Genomic DNA, 25,144 nt, shown 5'->3' with positions numbered 1-25,144 from the left:
CAAATCCAAAAGGGGAAGGAGGGGCATGGCGAGATCTGACCTGGCAACTCGCCTGCCACCCCGGCCATCGCTCACCTGCCCGACTCTGTTATGATAAGTCCGCACACTACCATGGGCCTTTCTTCCTCCTCCCATGACGACTCGCTCCTCCACCCCGTCCCCCCTCGACAAGGAAAAGTTCCACCACGACGACGCTCACCAGGACTCTCCTCCTCCTCCAATCACTTTTCCTGAAGGCGGCACCAGGGCATGGCTCACCGTTCTCGGCGGGTGAGCTCTCTTCTAGTTTTCTACGTTCTTTTCATTCATCACCCCCCAGCTCCATCTCCGTCTTTTGCACCTTTGGCGTCGTCCAGTCGTTCGGTGTCTACCAAGATTATTACACAGTTGGTTACATCACCTTATCCACCGACATTAAACTCAACTCTATCAGCGCGTTTTACTCAGCGAACACTCACCCTCTGAAATTAGCTGGATAGGCTCCGTCCAAGTCTTTCTCGTCTTTGCCGTCGGCCTTCCCGCCGGCAAATTATTCGATCTCGGATATTTTCACCATCTGTTGATCATCGGCTCATTGCTCTACCTCTTCTCGTATGTTGCCGTTCCATATCTTCTCTCACTCCTTGGCCAACGTACAGCAGGTCTTTCATGCTCTCTCTCGCGCAACCTCATAGCTACTATCAAGTCTTCCTCGCACAGAGTATCGGCGAGGGACTGGGAATGGGTCTCTTGTTCATTCCTAGTCTCGCCGTCTCCTCTCACTATTTCCGCAAAAAAAGATCACTGGCAATGGGTCTCATCATAGCTGGTTCGACCGCTTTCTTTCAATCTAGTGCTGAACTCAGTCTTCTCTCCAGGAGCCAGCCTCGGAGGCTGTCTATACCCCATCATGCTCAATAATATATTTCAAAACGCCGGATTCGGTTGGGGCGTCCGGTACGTCTTTAACCTCGCTATCCACATACCTCCGTCAACTCATTTTCACTCCACAGAGCCGTTTCCTTTCTTGACTTTGGACTATTAATCTTGGCTAATCTCATCATGCGAACAAGGCTCCCGCCCAATCGGAAAAAGGGCAACAACCTCCCTCTACTCAAGGAGCTTTTGACCGATGTCCCATTCCTCGTGTACGGCGCTGGATCATTCCTTGTTCGTTTCACCACTCTCGTACTCAATGTCTTTCTAACTTGGAACACAGGCATTCTGGGGCGCCTTTATTCCCTGTCAGATTCTTTCCTTACCCTCCTTGCTTCATCTGACCGGTATTTTCAGTTTTCTACTTGCAGCTCTTTGCATCTTTGCACAATCTAGACAAAACTTTTACAAAATACTCTGTAAGGCATTCGTATCTGCTTCCAAACCCTCGTTTCTGACTCGACGCAGCTTACCATCATGAACGCAACCTCTATCTTTGGTCGCATAGTGCCGAACCTCATTGCGGACAAATACGGACCCATGAACAGTAAGCCTTCCCGATGGCCAACGTGATATATTACCCACGTCAATGCTTCCGTGCTCTATAGCCCTGATTGTCTCGTCCTTCGTCACCGGTGGCCTCGTGTTTGCTTTATTCGGCGCAACAAACGAAGGTGGTGCTGCCGCCTTTGGGATCTTCTATGGCTTCTTTTCAGGCGGAAGTGAGTTTCTTTATACTTAGTATCGCAGTAACCTTGCTGACTCTTTTTCCTTTGACAACAGCAATCTCTTTGATTACTCCAGCGTTGACCAGTTTCATCACGCATAATGATGGTTCAGACTTACCGTATGCAACACTTTTCGTTTCATGTTATTTTTAACATGATCATGCGGTTCTTTCTTACATCTTCTTGACTTCTATTTTTTTTTGCAGATTACGCATAGCGCTTCTGTCATTTCTGCTGTCATTGCCGTTGTTGACGGGTAATCCACTTGCCGGTGCCTTGTTGTCGCCGCCGCATTATTTGTGGTTTAGACCTATCATTTTGGCTTCGGTACGGGTTGCAGTCATTTTGCGAAATCACGTTCATTTGATTGAGGTTGTTGACTTGGTTGTTTGTGTAGATGTTTTTGCTTGCGGGTTCGGGATGTTTTGTCGTCACATGGACGTTACTCCACAAGCGTAAAAACACCGCCATCATTTGAAGAGTTGAAGAAGCACGCACCCACCACAAGCACACAACAACAACAACGATTGGCATCAATCATGAGATACACGTTTTTTTTTTACACTTACCTTACATATCGAGATGGAGGGAAATTTTCTTGGGGGGGGGGGACTCTTGTAAAGACGTCCTTTTTTTTAGTTTATTTGTATGCACGCTTTTTCTTGGAATTTTTTTTTGTTTTTTGTTTCTTGGGATGCAGACCCCCCAACCTTTTTCTTTCGTTAATAGGTGAACTTTTTTTTTGGGAGGATGTGCGAATACATTGATGATGCATGTATGATTTTGTATGATTTTGTATGATATACGTTTCTTGAAAAAGTTAGTTTTTATTTGTTTTGGTGTAAAATTAGAGTATTAGTTTATCGTAATGCTCGTTTTCTCTTTTCATGTGTTGAGTGGGTTCTAGTGTGGTGTTAATGGAGCTTGGGGATGAGGATGAAGGTATAAGAAGGAAGTTTTTGAGATGAAGACGTTATGTTGGTTGTACGGTTTTTTTTAATTGCCGGTTTTTGTTCGTTCGAAGTATCGTGGAGTTTGAACTTAGTTCGGCTGTAATACTAAGGTTAATTGATGTGAAGAAGTGATTTAGAGTTGTTGCTATAACGAGATGTGTAGTACTATCTCTGTGTACATGACGACGAGTAAGGATATGAATCAGTCGGGATACGTGATTTGGGGGGTGGTAACACAACTAGTATCAGTAGGAGAAGTAAGGAAAAGATGGAAAACTTTTTTACCGTTTTAGAATTTAAAAAAAAACCAAATTGGGAGAGCTTAAAGTACATTGACCAATATGTAAAAGCTGTTCAATAGATGCCCCGGGTTTAGTTACATATCTCCAATTCGCGGTTGAGGAAATCCCAAAAAACTGGAGAATTGAACAAGGAGCCGGACCCGGGGTCCTGCTTTTTCTTTCTTTCTTTTTTGGTTGGGGTTTGACGAAACTCTGATACGTTTAGATGCATGACCCTCGCGCAAGATCTATGTACCTTAGTACCTTGGCATTATTGAAAAAACAAAAATCGAACCGCATGGTTGGAGACTCATTTATTTTTTTCCAAAATCATGGTTCATCGGTGAACCGGGATGAACTAGTAGTAAAATAGAATTTCTGGGGACTCAGGGAAAAGGAGGGGTAGGTTGGGTCATGATCAATTCGACCTCCTTTTTTTTGATACGACTTAGTAGTACTCTACGAGTTGAGTTGCGGAGGCTGAGGTACTGGGTCCTCTAGTTTCAAAAAAAAACCAGTGTTTTTCTTTATTGACGCCAGTTCAAGTTTTGTGTATTGCGCACAACGCGAGACTAACGTTCAACACGGAGCCCCACCGAACAACTTGCCTGAGTTTGCCTCGATAGAAATCACGAGTTTAGTGTTAATCTCTACACTATGCTATTTATAGAACTTTATGGTATAAGAATGATCACAAAGGCACGGCGGCGGCGATGAAAAAAAATACGTTCAAAATTCCATGAACTCGTTTGCCCTGTCTTCAGGCTTTCAAACCTTCAAACGCATCGACTTCCGGTTTAAAGATAGTACTATGATAACTGATACTAAGTGATGATCCGTAAAAGTCGACTCAAAAGGGTTTATGACTTGAAGCGTTTCAGTGATGTAGGCCCTGCGCAGCATGCGCGCTTGGGCCCCTAAATCCGACCTTCCGAGGGCATTATGGGCAGGCTGCACCTGGCTGTACCAGCTGCCCCTGGGGCTCCCCTCTCGAATTTTAAATCTTTCTTCTTGGCGCCTTGGTATAATCTGTCGGCCGTATTTGCGTCTTAAACAGATTCATGGACGTTAGTATTAAGTAATTGTCAGTGAGAATTAATATAACAAACCGATTACCCACTCAAAGCTTGTATTCGCATATTTGATACTCAGCGATTGTCATAAATGAGATCGTTATCACTGGATTACACCATGTTTCCGATTCGTGATCAGTCGGCGTTAGTAGTAGTAATGACAGTATCCTTCGGCCGAAATATTGCACTGGGATCCGGTGGCTAACAACGATAGGGGCCGACTCCTACAAGTTCAGTTCGTTGGGATGCACCGGAAAGAATAATGGTGGTAGCGCACCCTTTTCTTATTAAGCGTTCTTATGTTTCTGTGATGCTGCAGGATAGCGCTATCCGGATGCTATCCGGATGCTATCTGGGTCCGTGTATTGTATAATCATTGATGAATACAAAAAGTGCTTCCGCTTCGTGCAGCAGCAGGACTAGTAGGGCCTTAAAAACTTCGTATAAACAAGTGATACAGACATGTCTATGGTAGAAAATTGACGAAACACTGGACTGCATCGGGGTCCAAATCCATGTCTTGACCGTTAGAACGCAGTGTCGTGTTCACGCGGTCAGAGTTTCAGAGGAACTATGGTGTCAAACATCTTTGAAGCTCAATCTGATTGAACAACCGGATCGGAATGTTCATTTGACATTCGGCTAATTCGCGGTCTGCATCCGAGTCGATCCAACGCTCAATCCAAAAAACAATGGATCACGAGTAAATAGATCTCCGGAATTCGGGACTTGAAAGATTAAAATAAAACGGTTTACCAGGAGTAAGTAGCTTTTACACGGTCAATGATTCCATTGAATTCAACTTGAGCTGAATCCAGATGGAGCTTTGTGTTGAACACGTGTCGCAAGTTTGTTAACGCAAATTTTCAATTTAATTCAACACACTTCAAATCGATACATTTGAGTTCAACTCAAGTTTAGTGGCTACGATACAACGGGCGCGATTGGCTCTTGTCTTCCTTTCTTGGGGACTGGTAGAGTTTCCAAATATAATATAATAAATAATAATAATAATGTTATTATTATATAATATTTAGGTACAAACAGCTACTTAGCTATAGATGAGATAGGCGAACTCACGTAAAACCTACGGTGCTAGGGACTGACTTCATGTGTTATCTAGCATGCATGTCAATAATTAAGCGGCACCTTACTGGGCCCACCATCATCCTGTTCACGACTTCGTTATAGGGGTGAATCTACAAAGGCACTGGAGCGCCAATGTTACTGACTTAGATAAACTCGGAAAAGTGTAATGATATACCGCGTAAGCTGCCATACAGACATTACAGCAGCAACAGAAATAAACAGGACAGGAACAGAACGAGGGAAATGAGATAAAGAAAAGACTCGAACAATGAACGGGTTGAAATGTGATATTTATAAATCCGCAATCTGTCATACTAATAATTAGGCATCATCGTACCTCTTTCCATGACACCTTTCACCTCTCTTATATATACACATATAATCCTTCACAGGTGAATACACGTTGTGCCTACGTACCTCGGTCACATCCTGAGTCTACAACATGCTTACATTTAGTTTCCGAATTTCACGCTCCAATTGTCCACACTTCAGACGTGATCATATCATTATCTACATGTTCTCACGGCTTCGAAACCCTTGCCCGACGAAAACCGATAGGGTATATTCTGGTATATTTGAGGGCAGCCAGGTGCAGCCTGAGTGCACCTGCGACTACGATCGCGAAAAGCCGCGGTCATAATACGGCTTCATAGGGGCACAGCGCGCCGTGAACCCACTTTTGGTTGACTGCCTTTCTTGCGGATGATTTCAAGGTCCGGTGCGGCAACTCCCGATTATCAGCGATATCAAGACCGTCTGATAACTGTGAGATCAACGCCAAGGCGAGCGGATTTGCCTGACGGGCTTCCTGCGGGTTGCCTATTTTTCATCGGTCTACGAAAATCATACTTTATCACGGGATTGTGGTAAACAATACGGACTGCCCGAAAAAATTAGTTTCGGATGAAGATGATGCGATAAAAAACGGTCATTAATGCATCGTTATAGAGCTGAGAAAAAAAGAAAAAGAGCCGGAAACGACTAAGAAGAGTCTTGTAATTTTCTACTGAGAATCTGTTGCACATGCCCCTGAAATAAATTGAGTTTGACAGACGGAAGGCGGGAAGTTCTGATGCCAATTATTTCCCCTTTTCAGCCACCCAACATCGTCCATTCACAACAGCATCATTAAATGATGGACAAGCGAAGAAGCGCGACAGGTTATGGGAGTATAACAGTGTTCTGATGTGTATACGCAGATATAAAAACAGCGACCTCTCGTTGTCCCGTGCCTTTTCGCTTTAATCAATGTCAATTTGATTTCTCGCTTTCTCTTACCATCATCATCACGCACTCTTCAAACTCTTGCCCTCTACATACTCACAAGATTCCCAACTCTATACCCTCGTCGCCTTCGAAAACGGAAAACATGCTTGGTCGTCATATAGAGTCGAGAAAGAGAAGTTCCTCACATGTTGAAGTTCTGAATGTCTCTGTTGTAGGCGGAAGCATAGCAGGTGAGTGTTTTTCAAGAGTCTGATATCCTATCCCAAAACTAAGGTGACTGGGCTGATTTCGTGTGGATACTTAGGAATGGCGGTGGCATTCACTTTGGCAAGGGCTGGACATAGGGTTACTGTCTTCGAGACATCCGATGGGAAGAACAATGTGAGTAACATCAGAAAAGCGATTGATCGTCCTCCCTATGTCTACTCGTTGTACGGTTATCGTTTACTAACGTGTTGATTGATTGGTTTTCTATATTTAGCGATGCGGGGCGCTCAAGTAAGTCTCGTAGCAGGGGGTTGTTCGGATTGCACGCACACCGGTTTAAACCCGCTCTAACAGACTCCCACCTAATGGCACCCTCCTTCTGAATCGCTGGGGATTGAAGACGAAGTTGGATATTTGCAGTCGGAAGTTCATGAGATGTAATTTCATTCGGAGTAAGTATCTGCGCGACTTCATTTTGTCGAGAACGTTGACAAAATGTCTGTCTCTTTTTTTTTCGCTTATTTTAGGCGGGAATGATCGTACAGTCGGCACCCTTCTCCTCAATGAGCTCCTCCAACACGAAGCTTTCTTGAGCCAAGGTATTGCCGATTACACTTGTGTGAAGGTATGTAAACATGTACACATGTATAGTGCTTCTTTAATGGTCTTGGCAATGCTCAATTTGTGCGTGTGTGCGTGCCGTGCTTCTTCGCCCTCCATTTCTCTAGGACTCACAATTATGGGATTGGCTATACAAACTCGCCAAAGATTCTGGAGCAACTTGTAGATTCAATTCTAAAGTGGTCAAAGTGAATGCGACAAGACCAAGTATCACATTAGAGAGTGGAGAGGAGATCGTGGCCGATTTCATCGTAGGTGCTGATAGTGTTCACGGGATCGCACGCTCCGTGGTTAGCGGTGGAAGCCCTGATACGAGTGGAGATCGATACTTGACTATCTCATGCACATTGCCTTGTGATGAATTTTCTGCGGATCCAGATTTGAAAAGCCTTTTGAATGAATCGAGTGTATGTCATCTTTTTCTCTATCGTTCGCTGGAAACCGCTGATTACATCTTTTATTTGTTAGTTGTTTATATGGGCGGCGGAGGATATGCAAATGCAGGGGCAGATGAATGTCAGTTCTAATCATTTGCGAAGTGAATGTTTGGATTGGCTGATCCCGATGACGTAGAAGGGAGCAGACACATTTACGCTGACCTTGGGATACAAGCTTCCTCCGAATTTGGTCCTCGATCCTTCTATCAAGAGCTCTACATGGTATGACAATTTCAAGTTGGAAGATTTTCCGTTCATCGACGAGGGGAAGTTCACTAAAAGGTAACCACCCCGATTCAGATTTTTTCCTTTTCTCTGAACATGGTTTCTCAGAGCTTTGAAATTGTTGAACTTGATCAAAGGCGTCAAAACCTACGTTAACCTCTATGATGAGCCTCAGTTGCTTGACGATTTGATTTCTGATTCTGGTAAAGTCGTTCTGATCGGTAGCGCGGCTCATGGAATGCCGGTGAGTCCGGGATACATGATTCGAATTGCCAGGTGTTAATTTTTGGGTTTTTTTTTCGCCTCAGCCTGGCATGCAACACAATACTTCGTTAGGATTGGAGGATGCAGAGGCTCTGGGATACCTATTCTCGCGTATCCCATCTGGCTCACTCGTCCCGAGATTCCTGATGGCCTACGAAGAAATACGGAGTACAAGAATCGCTCACGCTTCTCAAATGGAGGTCTCATTATTACAGTCATGGGTAATGCCAGAAGGACCTGCGCGCGATCAATTTGATACATTTTTGGCGAAATCGGCTGCGCAGGACGGGATGATGGATGATGAGGAACTTTTGGTCCTTTGGAGCGAAACATTGAACATGTGGTTGTATGATGCGGGTGAGAAGGTGGATGACTGGTGGTCCAAGTGGGGAACTGGCATTTTGAGAGAATATTGGGAGCCTGAAAGTGAACCGACAGCGATTTTTGTAGACAGGAATATTTCGCATCAGTGAGGTGTATGTATTATGTAATAGTATTGTCCCCGTGATTTGACGCGTCGCGATCACATGATGTGCCGTTGAATTCATGCGCATCAGATTCCAGGTTGACAGTTTCCCAGTCCAAAATGGCGGCGCAGGCGACGTCTGCAGCGCTCACAGCACTGTTGAACTCGCTACATACTCATCTACAGACACAGACACAACTCTTGCCTACTTTGCATGCCCAGCTGGGTTTACCGCCGAACACACTCGAAGAGGATCTCATAGTGTTGCAAGAACAACTCATCAAAGGTGTCGAAGGCCAGATCGAAGCACGGCGGAAGGAGGTTGAAGAATGGATGTCTAAATGCGATGTTGTGGAGAACGAATGCATTCGTTATGCTAAAGCACTCGGCCCAAATTTCAAATCAACAGGAGAAAGTGTTGGAGAGCTTAGGAAAGAATCGATCTTGCCGCGGCGATATGAACTCGGGACAGAGCTACAGGAGAAATCTCGCCAAGTTGGTGCACTTTTTGTTGCTTCACTGCTGATTTTCTGATACTCATTTATGTATCAGCTCTACCATTCGAAACTGGAACAGCTCATGACGATTACCAACCGCCTTCACACCCTTGCACGGACGCTAGGGAACACTTTTTTTAGTCCCGATGTTCTTGAGCCAACGGTTGCCAACGGCGAGAATGTACTTGACCCTGAATCTTACCGAGATGTTTCACCGGACCGTTTCCTGACATTGGAAAAAGAACTTGTACGAGGAAAGGGAGAACTGGTAAGTTCACCTGCATGTGGAATAGCTGCCAGTCAACTTTGCCTTAATTTACTGTCCATCGTTCTAGTTAAGGCGTTTATCCCAACTGGCTAATACATTTGTGCAAATTGATTGGCTATATTCGGAACTCGGACTTCTTACCCCTACTGTCGACGATATATGTTCAAATTCAAGGCCCATCGCTTCTACATCTAGTTCACCCGTAACAACATCTCCAAACTCGGATCCTTTTCTCCTCACCCCTACGCCATTTTCAAGGTCCAGTTCGAATCGAAATATACATTCGGAATCATTGGAACTTGAATATCAGAAGATCTTCGCTCGTTTTGCAGTGAGAATAGAAGAAGCGGATGATGAAGCACTTTCCAGCAACCAGGGCGTGCCTTATGGTCTGGAGAATGTAGACCCTTCCCAAGGATTAATTTCATGGGCAAAGGGATTACAAGCCTCGCTTGAAGACCTTAAGAGGAAACGCGAGGCACACATTCAAACTATGTATGATCAATTGGAAAGTCTCTGGCGACGTTTAGGTGTTGATGAGGACTCAATGGACGCATTCGTTGAAAAGCACCGAGGAAGTACAGAAGAAACGGTTCGGCAGTATGAGGAAGAATTGGAGCGCATGATAAACCTCAAGAGGGAACGAATGAGTACATTCGTCGAAAGTGCCAGAGAAGAACTTGTCAAACTCTGGGACTATCTGATGGTAGGGGACGACGAAAGAGCGGACTTTGCTCCCTTCATCGATGGTATGTCTCATTGATATTCCTTTCATTAATAATGCTAAGCCCATAAATAGACGATAATACGGAAGAACTTTTGACGATACACGAGGATGAGATCAAGAGACTCAAAGAAGAACGTCGATTGAAGGCACCGCTTCTAGCGAACATCAGAAAATACTTTGATATTTGTGAAGAGGAAAAGGAATTGGCACTGGCAGCTTCCGATCAGACCCGCCTTTTGGGGCGAGGTCCTAGAGATCCTGGCCGTTTGTTACGCGAGGAGAAGATGCGGAAGAGGGTTTCGAAAGAGAAACCTCGCGTGTGTAAAATTTTCTATTGCCATGGCTGACAAGTTGACTGACAGTTATTCTATTCAGTTGGAACGGGACCTCCTTACATCTATACCGGCATGGGAACAGGAAGCAGGTCGACCATTCTTGGTTCACGGCCAAAGTATTTTGCAGATGCTTATGGAGAATGTCAATGCGGCAGGTCAAGAAAACAAACGCAAACCAACTCGAGCGGGATCGGTGCCACCTCGTGCAACCACGCCGGTTAATTCATCTAGCCACAGTTCATCCGGTTCAAGAATGGGGGCAGTAACTCCCGCTGTAAGGCCGAGGTCCGCTATGTCCTCCCTTTCAGTGCCTAGCAAACGTCGGAAGCTGAATGACTCATCTTCCTCCTCCACGAATGGTCACACGGCTGGACGAGCTCCTCTCAGCAATCACCGAAATAACGATAACATGCAAGCCAGGCCTGCTTCGCTTTCAAGATCCAGAACAAAGACCCCTGGATCCGTAATGTCGTCAGCTCTTAAAGCTAATCATGCAATACCAAGACCCGTCACACGATATCAAACTCTCGGCCACGGTCGACCTCCAAATACACAGACCCACTCATCTGGTATGCGCAGTGTATCAGCCGATGCGAGAGGGAGCTCCTCGGTAATATATGGCCGGCCAAAGACCTCAAGTAAAAGTATGCCTGGGCCGGAATCTTGTGTATTGAGGAAGGCATCCAGAGCAAAACGCGAAAGTTTCAAGCCTCGACCTAGTATGGATGGTGCAGAATTAGGTAAGAGCGCGGGGATCGGAAATGGTTCTCGATGGGGTGGAGGAAATGTTGCCACCAGTGTGGAGGAAGAAGACGAAGGTTATTAATTAAGTGTTGTATTTTTACAGTCCGTGCGATTATTGGTTTCTTCTTCTCTTGGTAGTTTCATTATTTTTTTTGCATCTGATGAAGTTGTGTAAGTTATGTACGGATACGGCTTTCACGGCACTCTTTCGTTAGTTTTACTTCGCATTAAATCATCTTCGATCTTGCTTTGGTCCATTGGTCTGTGAGGAATGTAAAATTCAAAACGAGCGGTCAGGGAAGTTCTTCGGCTTGGCGATTAGGGTCAATTCCTGAAGTGATTCAGATTTCAGCGGAATTTACCCAGAAAAGTCCGTTATACTTCGGCGACACGATGACACGGTTCTATATCTATACCGTTAAGTACCTCACGAGGTTTTGCAGTAGGGCAATTTCCGAGAAACTGATCTTAAATTTATACCGTTCATCATACATGGTATCTTGCGAACCGAGCAAGAGGGCCGCTAGGCACGAGGATCACACATTCGTTCAATTTCCACGTTTTGAAATCATGCGTGTGTATTTAGGTAGTAGGGAAAACTATCTCCGACAGCCATGGACTTTACAAAAAGAAAAATTGGAGACTTGTCATGTGCGAATTAAAGGTTAAACAGAGCTCGCGTGAGTTCGGAGATCTATTTACCGTCTTGCCGCCGCTTAGATTATTCAAAATACCGCCCTTTGATCCTTGCGGGTGGGTTTTTCTGGTGCTGCGAAAAGATAATAACTCGGTTAACTCGGTTAACATGTTGTGGCATACCACGTCGATGATAGCAGATGTAGAAGACACTTGGAAGCCGGACGCCGTGAGTAGTAGAAATAGGAATACTTTGACGACTCAATAGAGTTCGGGCTTGCAACTAAGGCTCCATGGTGCAGAGTACTCTGAGTAATAGAAGCAAACACGTGTTCATTTCTATATATTTTAACTGGTTTATAACTTTCGCACAAACGCTCAATGTGTTGTGTGGTGTTCTCATCCACACACCTTTTTCTAGAGAGAAACCTTCTACCACCGCTGTAAACCAACGTAGGAAGTTGTCCGTGCATCCCGGGAATCCATAGTTGTATGGGCGGTTCGGATGATAATATTGAACTTTTCATAGAAGAGAACGTGGTTTACGTTTGGTTGGCGTTCGGGTTCCCTCCAAGACTGGTTGTTTTTCAATGATCTTAGGTAAGATCTCATTTCAGGCAGAAAGAGAAAATGGCTTTCTCAAGATTGGGATGTGACAGTCAGCACAATGCATATACTTCGTGGGGGCCTGGTAGAGAGGTTCTCAATCCGAATGGATCAATGGAAATTGTCAGGTGTGTAATTTATTCCCGTTTAGCGTTAAGAGATTTCGTTCTCTGGTTGCATAAATAGGTGTGAATCGAAATGACATTGACAGCCAGCGGTAACATCTGAATGTATTATTTTAAAGCGTGGTGACTATAGAAAAAGCAAGGAGTAAGCTGACACAAGAATAGTTGACGAGGACCTTCTGCGGGCGAAACCATTAGGATAAACCCTATATGTTAAGCAGCTACGATAATTGACTACGCCATCAACCCACATAGTGACCGATAATGTATAGTATATAGAATTTCACCACAAAATCAGTCTAAGATGGGACTGTAGTCCCATCAACGGATAAGATTACGAAGCTGATGACGGTCTAGCATATTAGCTACAAACATTACCGTTTTCTGAGTGGGCTTCGAAGAAAATTTTCTCTATTCATTCATTCGTCTCCTGGTCTAGCGCTTGTCTTTATCTTTTTTGCTATCTCTGTCCTCTTTGTAAAAACTCGCGCTTTATCATGGTCAACATTCAGGCCGACATTATTGCTCCGCTGAATCCTGCCTCTGGAAGCGGGACAGCTTCCCACCCGGATGACAATGCCGACATGCAGGGTGAGAATCCACCCATTCAAACTCGGCCCCAAGCCGCGCCGAGAGTTTCCAAACATCGAACCCCAGATCTTGTCGGGAGATTTAGTAATATGTCTCTCAAGTCTAAGCTTCTTTGGAACAAGATCAGAGAAGATAATAATAACCGCCGCGAGGCCCTAAGGATCCAGGGTGGCGAGGATCCCACGGTTGAAGATGAGGCTTCCGAGAACGAGTCCATCTTCTCCATCCCCAGCCCAATTCTCGAGCCGTTATGCGACCAGGAGATTTATTCCTCTTACCTGGATGTCATGCCCGATTCGATAAAGCTCAAGATTGTCAGCTTGAAGCGGAAGCGCACTCATCATGAACCTGCCAGGGGTGATCCTGACACACCTTCCCCTTCTCGTCGTCGGATAGACGGTGACACTCTCAAGCCCAAAAGCTCGGGTGAATCGTTGATTACGATCCCTAACATCTATTTTACTACCGAAGATGAGGATGCTCATATTCCCCTCCCTCTTTTCCATCCCGATGTCATTCGACACGTCGCTTCCAATCTAGCTACCATCGATCTCACGAGGATAAACCCACGCCCTGGAGAACCCAAGGGTCGGATCATTTTGGACATCAGAAAGTTGGTTGATCGTTCGGGGGGTGAATTGAACTCGTCCTTTTCCTATGACAGATACCTCGAGTCCGTCAACAACTACCTTTCCTTCCAGTCCAGTCGTGATGCCTCTCGCGACCCGTTTACAGGAAACGGCAATGGCAAGTGGTCCTCCAGCTGGTTCAATCACTTTGGCTTCTTTACTTCTAGGAAAGATGCAGGCATCTTGTATCCCTTCTGGAAACATCACGAGCTTGAACTTCGTCAGTCGGCCTTGCTCGAGGACATTTTGTTCGATGCATCTTCGTATGAGCAGCACTTCATGATTGCCAAATCCGAAGCTCAAACCGATGCCAACAACAACGCGCGCCCTTCATCCTCGTTCTCCGCTGTCGCCGGTCCATCCACTGGTACCCCCTTTGTTCCCCCGAGGCAGTTTTTTCGTCAGGACAAAAGGGTCGGCAAACCTGGCAAAAGGTCCCAGCCGAAAAACAATCAACACAGTGGCTATTGCCTCGCATGTTCCAAGGATCATACCGTCTTCCTCCATCTCTCCGACAATTTCTCTAACTCATTCCCCGACGGCTCGCCAATGTTCTGTCACGTTACGGATGGCCAACTCTTCCTCCCAGACAACCGGGAGCCTTGTTTTATCTTCAACCTCGGCTCCTTCGCCAAGAGACAGTGTCGCCCGGCCTGCCCCCGGGCCCACTCTTGCACTTTCTGTGGAGGATCGCATGCCGCTCTATCCTGGTCCTGCCGCCGATGCCCTAACTGACACATCTTTTGTACGGGAGGCTCTTCCTGGTCGTCTCATATACCCCCGCCTCCTCCCGGCTGTCGTCCGTCGTCCCGCATTTGATCATTCTTGTCATTCTCATCCCAATATCTTCGATAAAATTATAACGCCCTACATTGCTGATGCATTCGACTTCTTTCTTGACAAATTTGACCTGGCCAATGCTTACCCCGATCTCACTCATTACCTTCGCCACGGTTTCCCTATAGGCGCTATGCCAACTCTTGAGAGCACTTCGATCTTGGACAATCACTCTTCCATATATCAACACTCCTCCGTTCTGGAAGAATATCTTGCAGAGGAGCTCACGTCAGGTCGCCTTGATGGTCCTTTTTCCAAGGACGATGTTTTTAAAATTCTCCGGGGGCATTTCCAATCTTCCCCGCTCGTTGTGGTTATCCAATCACAAGCCCCCGGGGAACCTGATAAGGTGCGGATTTGCCGTCACCTGTCAAAATCAAAAGACTCGATACTTTCGGTCAACTCTTTCATTAAAACAACCGAGTTTCCTACTCGATTTGACACTGCTGCCCGCGTAGCTGATCTGGTAAGCCATACTTTTAATTTACCTTCCCATTTCCTGGCCCTACGTGTTCCTATGAATACGCTGGCCCATGCCCATCATATTCGGGCCGTATTGGTTGAGGGTCATATGATCTTCTCAATCTTTCTTCCTTTTCTTGGGTCTTTACCCTTACGCCATTCTTCCTTCACACGATCTTTGTCGTCTGACCTCATTTCAGGTCGCCCTTGCCCCTGTCGGCACCCAGGCTTGCACCGTTGATATCGCCAAATTCCACCGCACATGCCCAGTCATTGCGGACCATAAGCCGTGGCTGGTTCTTCAAGGTCTTCCTGGCCAGTTCTTCATTGACCACACGCATCCTTTTGGGGCCTCATCGGCCAGCAGCAACTCCGGCATGATCGCTAACGCTGTCGTTGACATCTGGTGGGCTTTGGGTGTTAGGCCCATTGTCAAATACGAGGACGACCTCGCTGTTTTCCGCTTTCCGCGTGCAAATTCATCTTTTCACGATCCCAATGGCTTTACATATGATTATGATAAGGCTTCTATGCTCGACCGGATCCATTCCTTGGGTGTTCCCTGGCATCCAGACAAGGGATCACCACATTTCGAACATAATTTTACATTTATTGGGTTGTCATGGGATCTAGATCGCAAAACGGTCTCTCTCCCGACTCATAAGCGGCTCAAATACCTGAGTCGCACGGGGTCCTTTATCGACTGCTTCTCCTCGAGCAGGTGCCAGCTTCGGGATGTTGAACGTCTCCATGGTACATTATGCTACGCTTCTTTCGTCTATTCTGATGGCCGCTCCCGGCTACCTTCCCTATCTAATTTCGCGGCTACCTTTCAGGGTGACGTCCACATCAAACGGTTCCCTCCTCATGCCCTAATTTCCGACTTAAGATGGTGGGCCACTCGCTTGTCCGAGGACTCATTTTCACGGCCCATCATCTCTCCTGGACCTAAGTCCCCTATGCAGATTTTCGTTGATGCTAGCACATCATGGGGCATTGGGATAGTCATAGATTCACGTTGGATGGCTTTCAAGCTGCTAACTTCTTGGAAGGTTCCTGGCAGGGACATCACTTGGTTGGAGACGGTGGCGGTGGAGCTACTTTCTTATGTGTTAGATGAGATGGACATTCATGATGTACGCATTGACATTCATTCTGATAATCAAGGGACAATCGGCGCCGTGTTGAAGGGTCGTAGCCCTAACTATCATATTAACATGTCCATCAGACGTATCTTCTCGATTCTCACGCCCCGTTCCATCTTCCCTCTCTTATCCTACATCGAGTCTGCCAAGAACCCCGCCGACCCCATCTCTCGAGGTCTCTCATACGGATTCCGCAAACCCTCCAGTCAGCCGTCGTCCAATGCTGAGCAGGTCGAGCGCATACATCCTCCTGCACCCCGCCGATCTTTTTCATCCATTCCTGTCTCTACTGCTGTGTCAGTCTTTACATACGAATATATTGATCTTATTTGACATTTGATCGCCGCTGTCACCAGCGCTGCATGTAGCTTACCTTCTGATTCTTCCATGGCACAGCCTTCTGGTAGACGTGATCCGGTCAGGTTACGTGCCACCAAACCATATGAGCGACGCTTCAGGTCAGCGTCCCTTGGGTCTTCCTTACCCAACCATTCCCCCGCCTCTACCGTTCCTTCTTCGTTTCGTCCTGATGTCAAGGCCAGTGAACGTCTGGGCAAGTGGACCTCTCCTTTCGCAACTTCAATCAAGGTTGAACTTCGCGACAAACTTCCACCCCACCTCCTTGACATTGCAGACTCTACGACCCTCGATGGTCTTGCCCCCAGCACGAGAACTTCTTACGCTGCCGGTCTACTCCGTTTTAATCAATTTTGTGATCAATGGTCTATTGCAGAGGACGACAGGATGCCAGCGTCTTCTTCTCTCCTCGCTTCATTTGCCTCTTCCTACGTGGGATCATACAGTGGTAAAACTATAGGTTCATGGCTCTCAGGCTTGCGATGTTGGCACATTATCAACTATGCGCCTTGGTTGGGTGATGACGAACGCATTAACCTCATTCGAAGAGCTGCAGACAGGCGAGGTCGCAAGTTCAAGCGTCCTCCCAGGCCCCCAGTCTCTCTTAATCATCTTCGTCGTTTGCTTTCCTCTCTTGACCTTAACGACCCACATCATGCAGCCGTTTGGGCTACTGCCGCCTCGTCCTTCTTCGGTTGTCGTAGACTTGGTGAGACTACAATTCCTTCGCAGAATGCTTTTGATCCTGCCTTTCATTGCTCGAGAACCTCGACAACAAAGCTCAACAAACTCTCTTCCGGAGCCGTCTCCCTCACTATTCACCTGCCATGGACCAAGACAACGAAATCCGATGGCTTCCCTCTCGTCCTCACGGCCAGAGATGACTCTCTCTGCCCTGTGGCGGCTGTCATCAATCATCTCCGGGTTAATCATTCCCCTCCGGACAGCACCTCCTTTTTTGCCTATCGACGCCCTGACAATTCCTGGACCCACATGGTAAAGTCCGAATTCATGAATTTCGTCTCCCGGGTTTGGGATTGTCCAGATTCGGCTCACATATCGGGTCACTGTTTCCGCATTGGTGGTGCAGTCGCTCTCCTTCTTTCTGGCGTCTCCCCAGAGGTCGTAGCTGCCACAGGTGGTTGGACCTCTATGGCTTTCCTTCTTTACTGGCGTAAGGTTGAGGACATCATCCTCCTCAACACTTCATCGGCATACTCTCGCTCCCAACTGGACTCCGTTTCTTCTGTCATGCAGACCTTTAGCTCATCATCGTTAGTCTAGTTCCCATTCATTTCGTTTCATAACTTGTATTCGCATTTGTATACTGTCGGAGCGAATCTCAATTTGGGGGGCTTCTTGGCCGCCTCGCTTCTCCATTTCGCCAGTGTGAGCTCCGCTCCTATTGGTATAGCTACTTGGCTCCCGCTTCGAGCGGCCAGCTAGCCTTACCTTTCGCTCAGGCCCCGGCTGCCTTAAACCCCTGCGCTGCGAGGAGCTCCAGATCCTCAGCTTCAACCCTTTTCGCCCCCTCGCAGCTCTTCTCTCGGGCAAATTCAATCTGCCCGAGTGGGTTTGTTTATATTTTTAATTCCCTTTGAATTCAAAAATATCCCGAGTACACGTGATTCCCTAATTCCAATTAATCACGTGCTCAGACTCGGGCCGCCGGGCCCTACGCACCTCACAGGAATCGCCCGAATTTCTACCTAGCTTCCTACACTACTCTAAACACGATTTCTGTGATCATTACACACAACTTGATATTACTTCCTCTTTTCTCATCTTTTTCATCTGGACCAATTGAAGCAAGAAAATCTTATTAGCATTTCTTTGTGATGGTGGGATTTAGCATCGAATGCGTTGAAGTATTGGACCGAAACGGGTGCTCAAAATACTGGAAAGGGAAAACAAACCCACGCTCGGAAATTGCCGAACCGTGCCGGAGATTGTGTGCGTTGACGCGGGCTACGCACTGACCCCGCGACAAGACACCTCAAGGTAAGCCCAAACTCTTGCATATCTGCCCCAGGTCGACGTCGCCATTGCATTCTACCGGTCATTCGGATCCCGTACATATACATTTCGTCCAGAAAGTTGAGATTTTAGGTTGGATGTCGACCTTGATGACTGGATGATGTTACTCCTGCCTCTTGGAATCTCGACAATTTAATCGAAGGATTGCATTGCTAATGGATCTTTTCTCTCATTCTTATCTTTACAGATGGTGCGTTTCATATTTTAACATGCTTGAATGCGAAATCACTGACCGGCAATGTCTTGGGAGTATAGAAGCTCGAGATCGACTCGTTTTCCGGCTACCGTATCTACCCCAGCAAGGGCAGACTTTTCGTCCGTGGCGACAGCAAGGTGCATAAACCACTAAATCTAAATCTCCGTCCCTCATTATTTTGTTCAAATCTATCTCAAAAACCTAGGTCTTCCGCTTCTCCTCTGCCAAAACACAATCCCTCTTCCTCCAACGCAAGAACCCTCGTAAAATCGCATGGACACAAGTTTACCGTAGGATGCACAAGAAGGGTATCACGGAGGAAGTTGCCAAGAAACGCTCTCGTCGTACTGTGAAGCATCAACGCGGCATCGTTGGGGCTGATCTTGCGACCATCGCCGCCAGGCGTAATCAAACTGCAGCCGTTCGTCAACAGGCACGGTTAGCAGCCATCACCAAGGCTAAGACTGAGAAGAAGGAGAAGGAGGCGAAGAAGGCCAAGGTGCGCTATGATTGGTGTTGTAGCTGCCGAATTTCCTGCTGATTATATACCTTTTCAGCCCACTCGCCAGGCAGCACCTTCTGGGCCAAAGGTGTCCAAGCAGCAGATGAAGGGTGGCAAGGGCGGCAGATAAGCGGTTTATAGGTCGTCTCGAGTCTCTTCCAGTGTATGACTTATGCTGTTGCAAAAATTCTATGTCATGCGTCGCATATGCATCTTTCACGCAACTAGCCGGAGTGACTCTTTCCAGGTACTCGCTGATTGAGAGTATACACAAATTGATCTTCATTCCTCCCCAAAACACACATATATACACGGACAACAAAGAAACATGAAACAGGAGGAAGAAGTCCTAAGTCAACCATGCGCGATCGTTAGAAAAAGTACGAGCATGAGGGATAGGGAAAGGGATTATAGCGGTCATATATAGATACTATCTACAACAGGGATGGCAGGACGGCAGAGCAACCAGCACCAGGTATACGGGATACAGGCGTTCAAAGACTATTTTGTTGCTTTTACCACGGAAACAACAATAATGACGATGATGACTGCTATTGCAACACCGATGATGATTCGCATCTGTATATGATATTAGGGAGCTGCCACAAAGAAGTCGCAAAAACGTACCTTCATGTCTTTCCACCTTGACATCAAAAGAAAATTAGCTTCGTGGACAGCTGTTGTTGTTCCAAATAATATGGGTACTTACCACATATTCTGTAAGATGGTACAAGTCGCACTGGTAAGTGGCAGTTCTCATTGGATCAAAAAACAATACATAGTCTCACCTTGCGGACCCGATTTGCCCCCCTGCGGAAACCCTGCGCGGATACGGCGAGGTTGTCTAAGAAAAAAAAAGGAACGAACCATCAGTACCAACGTCCTTTGCAACCAACCAAACGAAGATCGTGGCATCAAAAATGGAATACAGAATAAAGATGACGACTGCACCCCCACCCATCATAGAGTAGCAAAAAAAAAAAACAATCCTCCAAGGATTCGAATATAAAAGACAAAAAGGCTCACCTGTCTTGTCCTGCAGTGAATCCAATCGTTCTCCTCTCTCTGCGACTTTAGTAATGTTTTCCCTCATAATTCCTACAGTATCATCAATTTGGGCTTGAATAGCAGCCGTCTTGGCAGTTCCCTGGCCGCCTTGGCCACCAGCAGAAGAAGATCCATTGCGGGGAAGATATGGGTCGTATGGTTCAGACCTAGAACAGTTATCCCATTAGCCACTCAGCCATGTTGAACCAGACTAGAGAGAGAGAGGGGGGGAAAGGGTGCTGCATACATGTTACAAACGTAGAAGTCTGTTGGAATTGTTATGAGTATATTTCTGCGAATTTTACTAGGGTCGCCAGGCTCACCGTGTCGGTTGATAAAGTGGGGGTGTGGTAGAGAGAGAGAGGGTGGGCGCACAGGCGGCGCAGCTGCTGGATACCGTGGGCACAGGTCACGCGTTACAGAACAGCCTCTGTCACGGAATAAGGAACGAGAGCAAAGGGGGGTATATTTAATGTTCATACCAAATACTGATACAGAAAACACATGGTAATTACGCGGAGGGGTTATTGATAATCGAGCACAGAACTGCCTGCACATGCGACTCAGGGATAGTAATGTTGTAAAAAGTCAATGAGAGAAGGAATAGAGTTGTCCAACACCTGGAAAGCAAAACCGCATTAACAGAAAAAAAAAAGGAAACAGATAGGAAAAAAAAATATAAACGAAAACACTATTAATTTTGAATCTCTATACCCAAGGGTCCCGATATTTAATCCTCATCTTCCTCCTCCTCTTGAATAACTAGCCCAAAGGCAGGTCCAGCGCGTTTAGGAGGGAGTTGCCTCCTGCTCGTCCAAGTCTCCGCAGCAGAGTCTTGTGGAATCGGAGATGCACGCTCATTTAGTGTTTTCGCTCTCGTACTACTTTGTCCAGACGCCATACCACTACCATGAGTGCTCCGGTTCGTACGTTTAGCGTTTCTGTGATTTCCTCTAGATGGCGGCGCAACGATCGGCGTGGTCTCAACAGTACCATAATGGTTCGTAGGTAAACTCGATGCAGATGCTCCCATCTGTCCCAATCCACCCGCAAAAGCAGGAATATCATCCTCTTCATCCACCCAATCACTCTCATCTCCGAGGTTCAACGACTGTCTTCCCGAGAAGACATCACGAATCATCGTAGTTTCATTCACAGGTGATATCGCCAAAACTTCAACAGGAAGATGCGCAGTACGTGTCTGCCAACCAGGAGGTTCAAGTCCCCAAGCCTTCTTCCAACCAGAACGTCCAAGAGACCCAGAATATGGATTAACAGGGCTCGCAAACGTTCCTCCTCGTTTCTGAATGAACACCGTGCCAGCAGTAGCGAGCTTATCTCCAGAAGGTCGCCTCCTAGACTTGAATGGAGAGCCCGTCCTAGCAAGCTCGCTCTCCGAAGGAGGTTCGTAGAACGAAGTAGGCCGAGAAGAAACCGGTGAATGAATGGACGACGCAGCCGAGTTCGAACGCCCATGAAGACCTCGATGAGGATGAACCTGTCTTATAACTCTCGTCGAAGACCCCGATCCAGCCCTTCTATGATATCTCGCCTGCATAGGTGACGCGGTTCGGAAATGCGCAGAACCTGCAGAACTCGCAGAAGGTGATCGACGATGTCTAGGTTGCATCGAAAAGCTCTGAATAGACGAAGGCCTCGATGAATATTCTCCCCTCTCAGAATTTGGCGTATGAGCTCCAAATGAACGACGTGAGGTAAGTTGGGGCGAATCCATTATGACCATCTGCATGGAAGTCACTGAAGACCGCCTTGACCTTGAATTCACACTGCTAGATCTCCTCGATGAAACAGATGGGCGATGTCCACGGTGTCCTGTCCGACCATTCCTAAACTTTCCTTTATTACCACTCCCTCGTCGTTTCGCAGTACCCATCGTACCAACAGGCCGCCCATAATTCCCTCCATTATTATGAGAATTCTCTTTTCGCTTCCCCTTCCGATCTTCATGAAACCAAAGTCGAAATGCCGTCAACAAATTTCCTCGGGGTCGCAGCTGACCCGTCTGTTTCCCCGGAGTCACTTCCGTTATGTTTGGTGCAGATTGTGAATGAATCTGATTAACGATAGCCGGAACACGCTGCACTCCACTGGCCTTGGGATGGGGAGAGCCTCTAGACTCCGCCAAAACCCAAGGTGAACCCATTTGGGTGGATGTGTGAAGTTCACTTGGCGGTGGTGTCACGGGAAGAAGCGGCAGACCTTTTTCCTTTGCCTTTAGAGGAGGAGATTTGGTCAATCTAGAGGACGCACTACCGTGAGAGCTTCGTGCCTCATCCCTCGATTTATCTCGCTCTCTCTCCTCTCTCTCTTTAACACCCTCTGCAGACTTTTTACGAACCAAGCCTGCAGCTGCAGCCTCAAGAGCAGTGGTGGCGCGCTGCATGATACTCACGCTCCCAGAACGAGGTTTCCTCTTGTCCTTTTCTCTATCTCGAAGACTCCCACCTGGGGTAGAGGGATGGGAACGAGAAGAAGAAAATTCCCCAGTAGCAGACGAGGAAGAAGGTGAGAGCATAGGTGATCTAGTAGGTGAAGTCCGCCTAGGTGGTGTCTTGGCTCTGATTGTTGTTGGCGTAGCGGGAACGAACGCAAGCTGTGGGGCGGATCTTGCCAAAGGCAATTGAACCTCGCTCTCGGTCTGAACTGCAACGCATCGTTTGCTGCGCCTATCCAAAAAATCTGCAGCCTTTGGAGTCTCCAAACTTGTCGCAGTAGGAGGAGGCTCACTGTCCTCAAGTGCTTTCTTCTCCGCTTTCTTTTTGAGCATCCACCAAACTGCCCCCGCAGAATCACAGGCGTCTGTGAGTACCGAATGTACAACCTGACCAGTGTCGAAGCCGGAAGAGCTCAACATATTGAGAAGTTTACGTTCCAGCGGTGTAGAAAAGATGATTGGAGTAGGTTGCGTCAATAACGAAGTAAAATCTAGGTCTCGAGTTTGCAGAATAGGAAGAGGAGAAATGCCCCGAGCTTGGGTGTCAGAATTATCTGATAGCGTAGAAGATATAGACCGGCGTTTGGTACGTGCTGGTGTTCTCACGGGGTGAGATGGACCTCTGGACCGCGATTGAGGCGATGGCGCAGGTTTGGGGGTAACCTCCGAAGCGTCTTCTGGAACAGAAGCAGGTTGGCGACTTTCAGTCAGAACCATTTTGGAAGTAAAAGATGGTGTGTCGTGAGTCTTCTTGATTGTTGAGTCGCTGGGACAGCGATTAAGAGCGTGATTGGGAGGAGAAAAGAATGGGTCATTAGAACAATCATCGGGAGTGGTAGGAGTAGATGAAACAAGATCAGGCTGTGCAGAAAAGGGGGAGGAGGCTTGGATAGATTCTTCGGAGGAAGGGGAGATATAATGTTCTTGGTTGCCATGCGACAAGTCGGCTGAAAGGGGGGATGCGCATTCAAATGATTGTTTTCTGGAAGAGAACCAAGGATGGAGAAAGATTTGTGGTATAGTGATCCGTTTGGTTACATCCCGTTGCAGAATCTGTTTAATCAGATCTCGAGCTTCTGCGATGTTCCGTGAGCCCCGAAGCTCTCGAATGAAATCATGGAATTAAACATACCTAATGATAACCATAGCGGGTCCTCATAATCTCCTTGTATAACTTTCGCACGCATTACAGCTTCGTCATCGTCATCAAAGGGTAGGGTCCCAGTAAGGAGGCAGTATAGAATGATTCCTAGAGACCAGACGTCGACCTCTGGTCCCTGATACTTTTTCCCCTCCAACATCTCCGGAGAGGCGTAACCTGTCGTCCCACAAAAAGTTTGCATAAAATTGTTCCGATCGTATTCTCGAGCGAAACCGAAATCTCCGAGCTTAACTCGGCAGTGTTCATCTAACAAAACGTTTTCGAGCTTGAGATCGCGGTGGACGATACCTGATTCATGGAGGTATGCGACCGCTAGGCAGAGTTGGCCGAAAAGGATACGGGTTTCATCTTCGGTAAGTCGACCCTTCTCCAGCAGGTAGTCGAACAGCTCTCCACCGCAGCAGAGTTCGGTGACTATCCAAATGGAAGATTCTGTAGCGATAACCTCAAACATCTGTGCAACATGGGGGTGGTGGAGCTGGCGGTGGTGGTGGATTTCGCGAGTTAGGGTGGCAGACATGGCTTTCGGGATTTGTTTAATGGCTACTCGGGTGGAGGTGAGGCGATGGGTTCCCATGCGGACTTTGCCATAGGTGCCTTGGATAATGCGTGGTGACTAGAGGCGGGAGGGCCTGTCGTGGACGACTCACCTTCGCCGATCACCTTGCCCAGGGTGTAGTTGCCGACGACCCGTATCTTCGAGGAGGAGAGTTCCCTCCCCAGTTCATTATAGGCATTAGCAAGCTGCGCTCTGTGGTTCTGGCTCACGGAGCCCGAGGTTCTATGGCCGTGAGATGACGACATTGTAGCATATGCAGAAAAGTAAGATAAGAAAGAAAGGAGAGGAATTGGTGCTTCGACCTAATGAACAGCAACGAGACTTTGTTGGAGATCAACGTAACACTGGTAAATGCCGTGAGAACATTCCTTTACACATAATCATCGCTGTTTATTTTATGTTTTCATAGATTCACACTCCAAACTTACCACGTTGAACTAAATCATCCGCCGCCGTTGTTTCATACGTCATGCCTGACGCTCTTCGGCAAGTGTTCAAAACAGATGCTATGGGCGTTGTAGTATATTTAATCGATCTGGCGGCCAGAAGATGAGGCAACTCCATTCCGTCCAATGTTACCCCGAAAGAGCAACCTGTCCAACATCGGAAAAACTGTTCCAGAGCTCAATCACTTGTCAGAAGTAGACTCATCTTCCGTGTCACAAGTATACTCGCGGAAACAAAAAGATACTATATCTTTATCAGGAATAGTCACAAGATCACAACAAAGTTCTCGAAATA

The 25,144-nt window shown here is 46.9% G+C and overlaps 6 protein-coding genes across 6 annotated transcripts; 5 read left to right on the top strand and 1 right to left on the bottom strand.

Moving 5' to 3' along the window:
• Positions 1–133: 133 nt before the first annotated feature.
• On the top strand, positions 134–1,657 carry AGABI2DRAFT_77443 (hypothetical protein; the record flags this gene model as incomplete). The annotated part of the gene is made up of 10 exons (XM_006455966.1): positions 134–270; positions 320–386; positions 434–591; positions 642–808; positions 846–936; positions 993–1,149; positions 1,199–1,223; positions 1,273–1,334; positions 1,384–1,462; positions 1,524–1,657. 10 exons carry the CDS (start codon positions 134–136, stop codon positions 1,655–1,657), a joined length of 1,077 nt encoding a protein of 358 aa, XP_006456029.1.
• Positions 1,658–6,318: 4,661 nt separating this feature from the next.
• On the top strand, positions 6,319–11,158 carry AGABI2DRAFT_188106 (hypothetical protein). The gene is made up of 15 exons (XM_006455965.1): positions 6,319–6,496; positions 6,571–6,647; positions 6,748–6,764; positions 6,828–6,925; positions 7,001–7,098; positions 7,202–7,501; positions 7,563–7,610; positions 7,668–7,813; positions 7,865–8,000; positions 8,065–8,241; positions 8,632–8,981; positions 9,039–9,251; positions 9,319–10,000; positions 10,051–10,295; positions 10,354–11,158. Exons 10-15 carry the CDS (start codon positions 8,238–8,240, stop codon positions 11,137–11,139), a joined length of 2,280 nt encoding a protein of 759 aa, XP_006456028.1. The 5' UTR covers positions 6,319–6,496; positions 6,571–6,647; positions 6,748–6,764; positions 6,828–6,925; positions 7,001–7,098; positions 7,202–7,501; positions 7,563–7,610; positions 7,668–7,813; positions 7,865–8,000; positions 8,065–8,237; the 3' UTR covers positions 11,140–11,158.
• Positions 11,159–13,500: 2,342 nt separating this feature from the next.
• On the top strand, positions 13,501–13,917 carry AGABI2DRAFT_44370 (hypothetical protein; the record flags this gene model as incomplete). The annotated part of the gene is made up of 1 exon (XM_006455964.1): positions 13,501–13,917. A coding segment is annotated over one exon (417 nt), but the record flags the coding sequence as incomplete, so codon positions are not given.
• Positions 13,918–16,147: 2,230 nt separating this feature from the next.
• Positions 16,148–16,422, top strand: AGABI2DRAFT_195294 (hypothetical protein). Its single transcript, XM_006455963.1, has one exon. The coding sequence runs from the start codon at positions 16,161–16,163 to the stop codon at positions 16,419–16,421; it is 261 nt and encodes an 86-aa protein (XP_006456026.1). The 5' UTR covers positions 16,148–16,160; the 3' UTR covers position 16,422.
• Positions 16,423–18,427: 2,005 nt separating this feature from the next.
• On the top strand, positions 18,428–19,472 carry AGABI2DRAFT_195293 (hypothetical protein). Its single transcript, XM_006455962.1, has 4 exons — positions 18,428–18,672; positions 18,738–18,815; positions 18,884–19,177; positions 19,236–19,472. Exons 1-4 carry the CDS (start codon positions 18,670–18,672, stop codon positions 19,308–19,310), a joined length of 450 nt encoding a protein of 149 aa, XP_006456025.1. The 5' UTR covers positions 18,428–18,669; the 3' UTR covers positions 19,311–19,472.
• On the bottom strand, positions 19,443–24,648 carry AGABI2DRAFT_188104 (hypothetical protein; the record flags this gene model as incomplete). The annotated part of the gene is made up of 9 exons (XM_006455961.1): positions 19,443–19,759; positions 19,808–19,823; positions 19,890–19,899; positions 19,970–20,024; positions 20,207–20,394; positions 21,124–22,891; positions 22,976–23,758; positions 23,815–24,441; positions 24,495–24,648. The coding sequence occupies 9 exons, from the start codon at positions 24,646–24,648 to the stop codon at positions 19,611–19,613; spliced, it is 3,750 nt and encodes a 1,249-aa protein (XP_006456024.1). The 3' UTR covers positions 19,443–19,610.
• Positions 24,649–25,144: the final 496 nt, after the last annotated feature.

The sequence above is a fragment of the Agaricus bisporus genome, assembly GCF_000300575.1.
Source record: "Agaricus bisporus var. bisporus H97 unplaced genomic scaffold AGABI2scaffold_12, whole genome shotgun sequence".
In the NCBI taxonomy this organism is placed as follows: Eukaryota; Fungi; Basidiomycota; class Agaricomycetes; order Agaricales; family Agaricaceae; genus Agaricus; species Agaricus bisporus.
Note: the sequence above shows the minus strand (reverse complement) of the source record. Positions and strands in the feature narration are given on the sequence as shown.

Bases quoted from the DNA above. Each gene is read 5' to 3' on its own strand.
- AGABI2DRAFT_195293 (XM_006455962.1), top strand. The intron at 18,816-18,883 runs GTGCATAAACCA...TCAAAAACCTAG, and splicing joins TCGTCCGTGGCGACAGCAAG to GTCTTCCGCTTCTCCTCTGC. The intron at 19,178-19,235 runs GTGCGCTATGAT...ATACCTTTTCAG, and splicing joins AGGAGGCGAAGAAGGCCAAG to CCCACTCGCCAGGCAGCACC.
- AGABI2DRAFT_195294 (XM_006455963.1), top strand. From the start codon at position 16,161: ATGTCCATCAGACGTATCTTCTCGATTCTCACGCCCCGTTCCATCTTC.
- AGABI2DRAFT_188106 (XM_006455965.1), top strand. The intron at 10,001-10,050 runs GTATGTCTCATT...GCCCATAAATAG, and splicing joins CTTTGCTCCCTTCATCGATG to ACGATAATACGGAAGAACTT. The intron at 10,296-10,353 runs GTGTGTAAAATT...TATTCTATTCAG, and splicing joins TTTCGAAAGAGAAACCTCGC to TTGGAACGGGACCTCCTTAC.